The sequence below is a fragment of the Panulirus ornatus genome, chromosome 4 (assembly GCF_036320965.1).
Source record: "Panulirus ornatus isolate Po-2019 chromosome 4, ASM3632096v1, whole genome shotgun sequence".
In the NCBI taxonomy this organism is placed as follows: domain Eukaryota; kingdom Metazoa; phylum Arthropoda; class Malacostraca; order Decapoda; family Palinuridae; genus Panulirus; species Panulirus ornatus.
Genome location: NC_092227.1, coordinates 60,881,729 through 60,894,602, shown reverse-complemented (window position 1 = coordinate 60,894,602; position 12,874 = coordinate 60,881,729). Strand labels below are relative to the sequence as shown.

General features: G+C 39.0%; 1 protein-coding gene across 4 annotated transcripts in view; it reads left to right on the top strand.

Annotated features, from left to right (window-relative positions):
* LOC139766539 (inactive rhomboid-related protein 2-like) overlaps nucleotides 1–6,016 on the top strand; it is a 38,001-nt gene extending 31,985 nt beyond the window's left edge. For all 4 annotated transcript variants that reach the window (XM_071695354.1, XM_071695326.1, XM_071695336.1 and 1 more), the window contains exons 9-10: nucleotides 3,597–3,707; nucleotides 5,584–6,016. In XM_071695354.1, the coding sequence (XP_071551455.1) occupies nucleotides 3,597–3,707; nucleotides 5,584–5,850 (378 nt within the window). In that variant the 3' untranslated portion in view covers nucleotides 5,851–6,016. The remainder of the gene's footprint in view (nucleotides 1–3,596; nucleotides 3,708–5,583) is intronic.
* Nucleotides 6,017–12,874: the final 6,858 nt, after the last annotated feature.

The following is a 12,874-nucleotide window of genomic DNA, read 5'->3' as shown; positions in this document are numbered from 1 at the left end:
CGTTGCCATATGTCAAACTTAATGATATTTACTAATAGCTACTCACCTAGTATCAAAAGTTGACCCTTTAGTAACACTTTGTTACTTTAGCACAACTACATGATCCATTGAGAGGAACGGTACAATCCTTGAGCACGACGACACAGTTTTCTTAGGTACAGATGGCTTTATGGAGACAGAAAAGGATTACTGTAGAAGACAGTGAGGTGATGTGGGAAAATTATGTGAAAAGAGGTGTAGGTTCTCTTGAATCAGTGTCTAGTATCACAAGGCCATGGGAACTTGTCCAGCTTAGATCAACCTGAAACAAGGCTTCCCACCAGGGAAAACGTATATAACCACAGAGATACGTTCTTAAAAATCCCACTTCACACACCGTAACACACGGCCAACCTACGCCTTTAATGGCAACCCGAGAACACACACACACACACACACTCAACCTGTGTCAGCAACGATACAGCTGAGAGGGGACTGTCTTAGTAATGGCGAACCTTCACACACACTGAGGTTTGGAGTGAGTCAAGATGTGACACCGGAAGGCCACGATGAATTGTCCTGTGCAGGGTGGATGGTGTATCTCCATATCTGGAGAACAACAAAGGTGCACTCGCCTCTGTACATCTTGGAGAGTTAAAAGGTGTTTAGGCTACTCCAACAACAGACAGAGGATTGGCTATAGAATTTCATAAGCGTGGAATAATGTCTGAATACTACATAATCATTTACTATTCATGTTACTGCAATATTGCAATGAATCTTACACAAAATAAGGCATGAAAATGAGATGTGGTTATCTGCCATTTGTGTCACTGTAACGAAAAGCTTTACCCAGATGACAACAGATGAATTTAACTTCAAACAGGGAAAATTGATAATGGAAGAAACAGTGAGAGAAGAAAGAAAATTATGGATCACTGACGTCAATATATATGTAAACATTCGTAAGGTTTGGTGATGTCACATGTCCTACGATGGTGAACATGAAGTGCAGTGAAAAGCAAAATTTGACTCATGTGGTGGGATCTCGAGAACTCAACCTAGCGTCACACTGGACGTGGGGATGAAGGGAGACGAACCACATGATAGCGTGACTCTTTGATCCGTCTTTATATGGTCGAATCTAGAGGCCAGGCCGTCATACTCAAGGGTCATAGAAGCGCTGCGCTCAAGTGTCGTAACAGCGTCGTGCTCAAGTGTCGCACCATCGTGCTGAAGAGGTTAAAAAGTTCTCTCGGAAATGACCTCAGTTCGTGTCAGCACCGTGGAATGACTGCAGGTAAAAGTCTACAAGAGTAGCAAGCTTCAACGTCCTGTAAGATCTCTATTTACATAACCAGTGAAAGCTGAAAAGGACCCTTAAGATTACCATATATTCACGTTCATCCATGCAGTGTTACCGTACTCCACATACGAGTGTTTACATCGCAAGCAAGGCTGTATCATCGTGAATAAACGGAAAGGAGCACAGTCTCGTTGAGGACCTTTTCGTTCCAAAGGAGTCAGTCGATCATACTACTGATCCCGCGTGCAGTTCAGCCTCGAACTTGCAGGAGCCTTAAGAAAGGTGCGCTGGAGATGTATAATATCAATATCTATTAATGACTCCGCAACAACATTGTCAAAGAGCTAAGTGGCTCTTACGTATTGCAATATATATATATATATATATATATATATATATATATATATATATATATATATATATATATATATATATATAAGTATCCTAGATCTTTCACTGATGAATCCCTTAAGTTGGTAAAGAAATCACTTTATAGAGTTGAACCCAAACCTCCCATCGACACCAAGAACCTTTTAGTTCTCCCTTTCAGTAATGATTCTACCTTACTTCCCATGTTGCTTAAATCCTTTAATGTAACTGCTGCCTTCAGCAGAAACAATATCATAAAGAATATCTTAATCAGGAACTCACCAGAACGTTCTGCTGGATGCATCTATAGAGTTTTATGTTGGGCAGACTGGTAAGGATCTTTCTGTTAGACTTAAGCAACATAAATATAGTATCAGAACAGGACAAGAAGCATATGCCTTGTTTAATCATGTCTCTTCGTTGTATGTCAATCGACTGTTATATTTCTTTCTTGTATCTCCACTGATGATGGGGTTATTACACGAAAGTGCACTTGGGAACTTATCGTGTTTCATTTCCCCGTGGACTCATAGGGAATATACTTGATTTCTAGCTCAATTGTGATCCTTTCCAATATATATATATATATATATATATATATATATATATATATATATATATATATTTTTACAGACGAATAACTAAAGAATTCCAACAAAATAGAAGCCTTACCTCTGATGAACAAATGGAATTTTATTTTGAAAAAAGTTTTTTTTTTTTTTTATCAAAACAAAGACTTGTTTAATATTTATACTTACTGTGTATGTATGCTTTATGCTGTATAATCATTTGATTGTATTGTATGATTGTATGTATTATATAAAGTTCAAGCTCAACTTTTCAAGAGATAGATACATTTAGTAATGGTCATGAAGTGCAAAACTAGATATAAAATAATGTTTTCAATAGGTTTGATTCTGGTTGACCGAGGAGTAAATTTACTTCTGTATAGACATTAGTTACCTCTTAGCCACAGTCATGTGTGTCTTAAATTCTAAAAATTGCTTGCAGAGGAGTAATTAATCCACTGTTGATTCATATTAAAAGACTCTGGTCTTTACAGATTTTCAATTTAATAGGGGACTTTTTCAGCTGATTGATACCATTTCATTTTGGTGTATAGTAAAAAATGATGGCACATGAACTAAGATTATCCCTGGGGATAGGGGAGAAAGAATACTTCCCACGTATTCCCTGCGTGTCGTAGAAGGCGACTAAAAGGGGAGGGAGCGTGGGGCTGGAAATCCTCCCCTCTCTTTTCTTTTTTTTTAATTTTCCAAAAGAAGGAACAGAGAAGGGGGCCAGGTGAGGATATTCCCTCAAAGGCCCAGTCCTCTGTTCTTAATGCTACCTCGCTAACGCGGGAAATGGCAAACAGTTTGAAAGAAAAAAAAAGAATATATATATATATATATATATATATATATATATATATATATATATATATATATATATATATATATATATATATATATATGACGATCACGTTAGTCTGTGATGTTCACATACTTATTTCCACATACGGATAATCGCACCTCAGCAGGAATGATGATGGTTCTTGGAAACATTACAGTGCACTATATGTTTCACGGAAGAAATTCGCCTCATCAGGATTATACAGTGTAGTTCACAAAATTTCAGCACCCAACACAAACACATAGACCTCTAGAAGACCCTCTTGCCGTCAAGTCTGCGCAGAAACTGAGATATCAGCGATAGAAACGTGACAGCCTTGTCAGTGATATCTTTTAGCTTCTGTTCTGAAACAGCGACATGAGGCTCTACAGATCCGTGTGTCTGTGCTGGGTGTTGTAACTCTGTGAACTGTATACACCTGATAACACCGACTTCTTTCGTGAAACAGGATTGTATGGTAAAGTTTCAATAAACTGCTGATGAAGTAACTTTGGAAAACGATGTTGTAAGACTTGCATCTCGGCAGAACTGGTCCGAGATGGAGATGCCGTGGTTGCAGCTGCTGATGATCATGTTCATCATGGGGTTAGATTTGGGCTACGCCGTCTGGGACACCTACACCAACCCTGAGACTACCGTGAGTACTGCCTATCTCTGGGGACGGCTCATGTTCACGTAATATTACGTAAAACTTTTGAGATATGGTGACTGGCCCTTTTTTTCTTTTACTATTACTTGATATCATTTCTAAATTGTGTCAGTTGGTACACTGAGGTTTGCAAGGGGTGTTTGAAACGTAGACATGTAAGATACAATGAGATGTAGAACAATCAAAGGACTTAAGAAATTGAATCAACACAGGCTAAGAAAGAAGTACTATACGTTACAAGAATTATTAGATTAGTGTTACATGTGGAGTATACACAGTGACATATATAATAACCATAGGCACGAACTACTTAACAAACAGGACACATTCTAACAGAGCATATGCCAGGAATTAGTTAGGAACAGCTGATCACATTATCAAACAAAATGGAGAAATGATGAGGACACCCAACACATTTTGGGTTCTCAGCCTTTGGATATTCCAGGGTAACTATGTACAAACAGCTTACTGCCATTCCTTGCTGCTGCGAACCTGCAACCTCTGCTGACTGAAAGAGAAGGGGGCCTGGATGACCCCTTGTATGCTAAAGGGAGGGTTCCAGGCAGGAAATCTGGAGCACAAACGCCGTGTGGACTGACGATATGTAACACTCTCCCCATGTTGACTACGATATGGTCCGTGCCACGCCATGAGGCTTGACCCACTTGGCAGGTGGAGGTAGTAAGAGTATATTACAAACAACAACAGATATTCTTACATCAACAAATATCATTTTGCTAAGAATCGTCACACGGTAAAACAAAACAAGAATGCCATGACGCTACAATGGCTACGTTGTTATGTACTTTTCTCTCGTAAGAGCAATCCTTCGTTAAGATTAATCTCTGTATCATAAGTGTTACTCTCTCTGATGATTATATGGCCTCAGGCAGACAGATAGCATTATTGGCAATATAACTGACCAGGAAGTTACATAACACTTATGTAACATATCATAACAATTGTAGAGTAGGCTCTTTTATTGTTTACATGAGATTGCAAACAATGTGATTCAGCTGTTGCAGCTGGATTAGGAGTTCCTTGTTTCGAGAGGATATGTAGACATTGGATTAGGGGCGAGATAATCATGAACGCAGGGATTAGCACTTGACAACAAGCCTCGTCAACTTTACATAACCAGTTCAGTCTGTTGTGGCCGAGGTCCCATAGTTCACATCCCTAAACATTTGGTGGTAAACAGCGTCACTCTAAACCAAGTAAGAGAACAACAAATTCACAGATGACAACACTAGTTCGTACACACGAGCCTTACATCCAAGAAGCAATATTCTACATTTCCTCGAACCGAAAATGGTCTAAAGCATCTCTTGAGTACTTCACGCTCACATATGCCTCGCAACACCAGGTCTTTTTTTTTTTATCTTGCTAATATTAAATCTATTCATCTGGGAACAGTGAAATGTCCATAACCTTAATGTCTTATTTATTCCAAGTGTTCTTAAATTTTTCTCCCTTTCTTTTTAAGACAGGAACATCTCTGTCGTATGATCTGTTTATATACCGAGATATTTATCCAGACTTATCTGGACTTTCTTCAGCATTTCATCAAGGCATCTTTGGAATGTTTGTGATTATTCCACGTAGATATATTTCACTTGGTTAAACAATGAATAACCTTTTTCATCTTCCTACATGGGCTACCGTATATTTTTGTATACCCACTTGTATGTTCCCAAGTATTACTGCAAGTTTGATTCCTCTATTTCGAGAGAGAGAGAGAGAGAGAGAGAGAGAGAGAGAGAGAGAGAGAGAGAGAGAGAGAGAGAGAGAGAGAGAGTGGGGGGATGTCTGTTTCTTCAATGATGCTGACAGCAAGTCATTCACGTGTCTCCCACTTCTACAGACTGGCCACATGGCTCACCTAGGAGGCGCCGTGGCCGGGGTCCTGGTGGGGCTTGTGGCGCTGAAGAACCTCCGTGAGGTGAAGTGGGAAGGCTACTGCTGGTGGGCCTCCCTCACCCTACTACTGGTCCTCGTCGCTAGTGCCATCTTCCTCAACGCATTCCTCCCAATCCCTCAGTTCTTCCCGGAGAACGATTGGTCCTCCATAGCCGACAACAGAGACGAGTGGTTACTACACAACAGAGAATTACTGGACGCGGAAATATGATGTTTAATACATATGTACTCCTCCCTGATTATCCTGATTTGATACAAAACGATATAAATAAGTAATGTGATATAAATCATACACGCACGGTGATTAAGTGATCTTGGATCACAACTTTTTATGTATTTCTATGAAAAATAAAAGGAGGGATCTATTCATCCTTTAAGATACGTCACTTCTTAACCCAAGCGAGGCAGGAACAAATGACTCACAGAACGACGCATACGATACCCTGCAGCTGAAGAATCTAATGTCAATATATTTCTCCGTTATCTCTGCATGTCGGAGAAAGCGACTTAAGGGGGCTTGAGCTGGGGGCTGCAACCCCCGATATGCCTGTGGCATATCGGTTGTAACCAGTGGCTGAAGAAGATGTAGTGAAGTGAAGTGAATCAACACTAAAGAAGTTGGATTGAAGAGTTTAATCCTCACACTTCATCTTGGTGTAGGGATGGAAATGACAGCCAACTCCCTTCTTGTATTTTAATTTCTAGAGGAACAGGAGCCAAGCAGTGAGGAGGACAATACGTGGTGTGAGGTGTTTTGATCGAGTAAGTAATAACAAGGTAAGAGATGTGTGGTAATAAAAAGTGTGGCCGAGAGCTGAAGAGGGTGTGCTGAAATGTTTTGGACATATATGGAGAGAAAAGTGAGGAAAGGTGATTGACAAAGAGATTATATGTTTTAGAAGTAGAGGGAGCAAGAAGAACGGGGAGATCAAATTGGAGATGTAAGGATATATTGCTAAAAATTTTTGAGCGACTGGGGCCTGAACATGCAGGAGGGTGAAAGACGTGCGGGATAGAGTGAATTGGAACGATGTAGTGTACTGGGGTCGACGCGCTGTTAATACACTGAACTAGGGTATGCGAAGTGTCCGGGTTAAAGCACGCAGAGTTCTATGAGACCAGTTGCGGATATGGAGCTGTGATTTCGCTTCATTACACATGTAAGCTAGAAAATGGGTGCGAGCAGATGCATTTCTTCGTCTGTTCCTAGCACCAATTCGCTAACGCTGGAAACTGCAATCAAGTATGGAAAAAAAATTTCTACAATCAGTTTGGCTACTACGTGAGATTAGGCAAAGTTTTACACATTCTGTTGATATCTTATTTATATGTTACCTACTTTTATATATACATCACATTTTTCTTAATATATATATATATATATATATATATAACCTTTACAGACTCATTAACTATTTTTCAGCAGAATATACAACTTCAACTCATGCTCCGCAACTATGATTATAAAGGCTGAACATTACACTAGCGTTACAAAACACAATCAGTCAAGTCTCAAAGCTAACAGCGTTACAGGGCTATTTAGACAATCAACCATGTTAATAAATGAATAATCATGTCCTAACCTTTAGCTAGCAGACGTAAGGATGGAAGTGACGTATACTTTCAGGATACTCCTCACTTCACAAGCTTTCTCAGTAATGACACTATATATATATATATATATATATATATATATATATATATATATATATATATATATATATATATATATATATATATTCCTATGAGTCTACGGGGAAAATGAAACACGAAAAGTTCCCAAGTGCACTTTCGTGTAATAATCACATCATCAGGGGAGACACAAGAGAGAAATATAACAGTCAGTTGATATACATCGAAGAGACGTTATATTTCTCTCTTGTGTCTCCCCTGATGATGTGATTATTACACGAAAGTGCACTTGGGAACTTTTCGTGTTTCATTTTCCCCGTGGACATGATCACGCGCAAAATTGTGATCCTTTCCAATATATATATATATATATATATATATATATATATATATATATATATATATATATATATATATATATATATTTATATACTTCCTGAGGGTTATATTGCATTCAAGCCATTCACAGTTATCATATATTGCCACCAATCTGCTCACCACTCACAGAATTTAACTATAATTTCACCTTACTGGTCAACACTGTACACATGAAATATTCTAATCTACTTTATCACTTTCCACGTATTGCTTGAAGACCAATAAATAGATTAATGATAAGCTGCTACTAGAGGGAAAAACAGAATACTATTAATATCATCATTCGTAACATTTCTCAAAAATCTTTATATCAAACAATACTCTTGACGGAGAGATCGTAAACAATTAGTATAGATCAAGAGGTTTTAAGACATCATAGGGAAAGAAAATAATTTGTGGTGACAGTCCACGATAACACACTCATTCGTTTTCATGCAGATATCTCGAAATCCAATGGTTTCAGAACCGTGTGTGACGCAAACATATCCATAAGCCAGGGATATTATATGCAGGGGTCAAGTGTTTGGCATGAAGGTGTCAGTCGTGTGTATAGCAATCCTACTGGCTGTTGAAATCTCTTCTGTTATCTGCACGACAATGTTAATGTAAATAGACTAATGATTTTCTTAAAGGACACCAGTACTATGTAAATTCCATATGGATAGTTTTGATTTTTGGATATCTTTTTCACACTGGAAAGTGATGTATAATGAGTAGGTTGTAGCAATTTACTAACCGCACAAGATCACTAAATGTTATTTTTGCACTCTCTTTATCCCTTGTATAGCAGCGGCGCCTGTTTATCATTCCTCGTCATAGTTTCTCTGTGTACTTAACCCACCACCCCACACAAACACCTACACACACACCCTCCGTCCAACACCATCAGCTCCCCACCCACCAAGCAGTCCTGGTCATCTCGAGGCTGTGGCAACCAACAGTTTTACCTTCCGCAGCTGTTGGCGCTTTATCATGGATGCCGTCACATCATCCCACGAACAGCATCGGCTTTGACCGACACACCAGGATAAGAAAAATAGCTACAACGTTTCCTGTTGGTTTGAACGCACAAAGAGACGAGCCGTTATGAACGTTATTCTCGCCTGGTATAAATTATTCGCGTGTGAGAATCATTACAGAGGGGAATGTCCCACATGAAATACTCTTCCTCGTTATCTAACTGTTGTAAAGAGGAGGAGAAATCATAAACATGAACAATTATTGGTATATATATATATATATATATATATATATATATATATATATATATATATATATATATACCCTCCATGTTTCACAAAAGAAACCCGCTTCATCAGGTGTATACAATGCACAGTTTAATTCCCAACACGAACACAGGCCTATAGGTCACCCTGCCACCATGTCTGAGCATAAACTGAGGGATATCAGTGACATAACCGTTGAAGGGAGTAGGTGTGGGGGTGGCGGAGTTGAGCCAGGAGTGGGTGGGTGGAGTTGGACGAGGCGGCTGACCTGGGTAGCCATATGTGTGTTTAGTTGATTTCCTTATGCTATCCTGTCTTGATAGTTCATTCATAGTGACATGGTTGATGATGAGATGTAGAGTTATCAATACTAGCAATAAAGACAGATTTGATGACATTACGAGTAACATAATCTGGTGAACGGTACATTGCCCCAAGTAGTGATGTCATATCTTGCAAAATGTTTCGGACAAAAAATGTGGTATCTGGCAACTACCTCCACCTCTCGCGTCTCCAGGTCTTGTTTGTCTTTGCAGAACTTCTCTTAATAAAAAGCAATTCATAAGTCCAAATCTTAAATTTATTCAACTTATAGACATGAATGCATTCCAATAATTGTAAAATAATCTACTTCCTTTGGCGAATCGAGGTGGATGTACTTAGCAGACGTTGACACCTGTGATACCAAATTAATGAAACTTTTATAACCCCACAGTCAGTGCCTTGCTTATTTTAGATGTTTCCAGAAACACTTGCAAAATGTTATGTTATTCTGGAAAGAATCTATTGACAGCTTACAAATTTGCTGTGACCGAACTTCAGCTAAGTGGGTATGAAAGAGTAAGGGTGGGCGGGAGGGACTGGGAAAGAAACCACAGTGCCACGACTACGATCAGGTGGTCAGTTGCAATCACTAATTGAAACAATACCTTATTTCATAGTATCCTAAATTACTGAGCAAATTGTTTGCTACTCATGTAACGTTTGTTTCCGTTATGCAATGCCATGACGTGCTTTTATAATTAATTTTTCCAATATGGCAACACCCACTAACCCACCGAGACCTTGAAAACTGTTAAATGCCCATATGTTTGCAACCAGTGTTGAAGCTTAGCTGGAAAGCTTTGATTTTGTTTGTATTCCTCCACTCAGCTCCCTCCCATGCCAGCCACCCTTTGTTCCACCTGCCTTCAGCGCGTGTCGCCCACCCTTAGACTTTATTCCTCTCTCTGGAAATTGATTAATCATATTATTATCATTATTATCATTATCATTATTATTATTATCATTATCATTATAATTATTATTATCATTATTGTGATGATGATGATGATGATGATGATTACCATTACACTCACGCCAAGCTTTGGAATTATAAAACAAAAAAATACGTCACACAACCGAGTCGGTTTGGCAATGATGACACAAGATTTGCATATATTTACCTCTCTTCAAGTTTCCCATGTGTCAAAGACGTGCAGTAATAATTTTTCCTTGTTTTTCACAACCCCAGAATTCCATTTCCAGAACATATGTTATTCATAGAAGGATTATTCCAAATATTTCAGTCTTCGGAATGAGAACTATTTTGTTTGGGGATTAAGGCAATATTCTTCACTCAAAACACTAACATGTATTTAGTTTTCATTTCAATTAATTGTCATTCACTTGATAAAATACAAGGAGAAATCTTTCTAATCGAGCAACATGCCAGATGTCGCCATGAAGTGAAATTCACTAGATTTTGTGACTACTTGCGGCAACTGTACATGACTGGACTGTAAAGGTCTACACAGTGATCATTTTCCTGGACACTACTATGGTCACCTCTGCTTACTGACTGCCTGTACCAGATGCTGAAAGACGTTAAATGCTGTAGAACTAGGACAATGCTTAATAGTCATCACGAAGATGTCTTTAAAACAAAAATTAAGAAGCCATTATTTTCCCGTTAAACTTTGAAGTTAACGGAAAGAATACGACTAGAGAGTAGAAAAAAAAAGTCATCAAAAGTAATCGAATCTGCTGAAGGTAATGTTTACACTCAGACTCATAATGAGCTTGTTTGTATTCAGGATCAGGTCATTACCTGGTGCCGGGGATAAGACGACTGTCCTTGGAGTTGAGTCTACCCTTCCTACACTCAAGTCATTCTTCTCTGTATTGTCTGGTAAAATCACCAGCGATCTGTGGTTTCTCTAAGTACGGTTCCTTCTATTTAAGTAGCAATGTCGCGGCGCAGCTCACGAAGTACAAAAAGAAAATCGTTAATGCGTTCCAGTCCTCTGTTTTCCAGAGGCAGTCCGTTACACGGAGGAGAAAAGGCTTAAGAAAACGGAGAGAAGCTCAGAAGGCAGTAAAAGGTTCCCCTGGAAAAATCCAAGATTGTAGAAGCTTCAACAACTAGTGAGGATTCTAGCAACTGTGACTCCAAAAATTACCGCATAGAAAAAAAGAACAAGAAATTAGCTTATATGATGCAATCGACGTGGAATAAACAAGATAAGAATATTAGCGACCATTAATGATACTTATCACAATAGTTGTGAGGTACAATAGCAGTTTTCAGCGGTTAACTAACTTCAAAGTTAAATTTCTTCCTTTATGGTACAAGAGCATGTCAGATGAACCAAAGATGAAGAAATCCATCACTACCATCTTAAATATCGCAATGAAAATGAGCAACTCTTGGTGAGTGATAATATCGCGCGCACTCGACCATAACGCTGATCAGAAGCGCCAAGTGGAAACGCCTCTCTTGCTATTCAGTGTTCACATGGGCTCTGGAGATGTGAATGGAAAGGGGAAGTTCACAAACTTTCTTCTATTTCAGGACAAACGTGGATAAGGATTACCATAATCTCTTACAGCTGCGCTGGATAGAATCAGCCTCCACCCTAATAATTACAGGAGACGAGGCTTCAATCATGACGTAGGTATGAAGGGCCAAAAGTAAAGTTTAGACGCGCGCATCCATCGGATTTAAACCCATCAGCCTTTATCATTCCGTTAGCCTGCCACAACTTGTTCTGGGAGGCACGACGAAGTGCAAGGTAAAAAGCTATGCCATACTTTGGAGCTGCAGAGCAAATTTGTATTTTTTTCTTTCATATATAGATGATAAATGCCGGGAAAGAATGCTCCCACCCTGACGCCAAAACTACTGTCAGAAGTTGGTGGGGAATGTCGATTAGAGAGTGAGAAAGCGTTCCCTTACCAGACACCTGATATCAAGATCACCTTACTCAGACCTGCTGAAGAATGGGACGACTCAAAAGGTCAAAAGTGACCAGGATATATCAGCCTGTTACGAACTCCCACATTCTGAATTATTATTCTTGGAAGAAGTTATTGTCGTGCGTCATCCTGGTCACCATATAGATCGTGAGACCCTTCAGTCCAGACAAATATAACTTGCCGTGGTTTTCCAACATATCAAAGGACTAGTTTAGTTTCTGAAGAAATACAGAGACACTGGATTTACCCTGACCAAGATGGCAGCAACAGAAATGGCATCCAGGATCGAAGTTGACCTGAATGTAGAGAGCAGCGAGTGAGATGGAGAAAACAATTTCATCTGGTGGTATAAAGGAACTGTCGTTCTGGTTCATTTTTAGGCTTATCGTATATTCTTGTCCGACTTATTTTCAGTATATTCCGTTGTCTTCTTGGATATTCTATAGCTCTAGATCATCCCTGTGGAGAGGTTTGATACATTCTATTCTATACTTTCAATTTGTTGTCATGCGTAGATCATCATACATAATTTCCGTCTTCTTTTTGGACTATATAGTTCCAGTTCCTCCAGCCTTCCATGGTGGTTCGTATGTTCCATCTCCTCGATTTTGCTCATGAAGTGTTCCTGTTAATAGGTTTTGTGTCGTTGGTGGCCATACAACAACATAGCAGTATTCACTTTTGCTTCTTATATATTCCTTCGGCATCTTAGTTCAACAGATTTTTTTTTATCTCTTGTGATCAAATTGTGATCGAAATTCA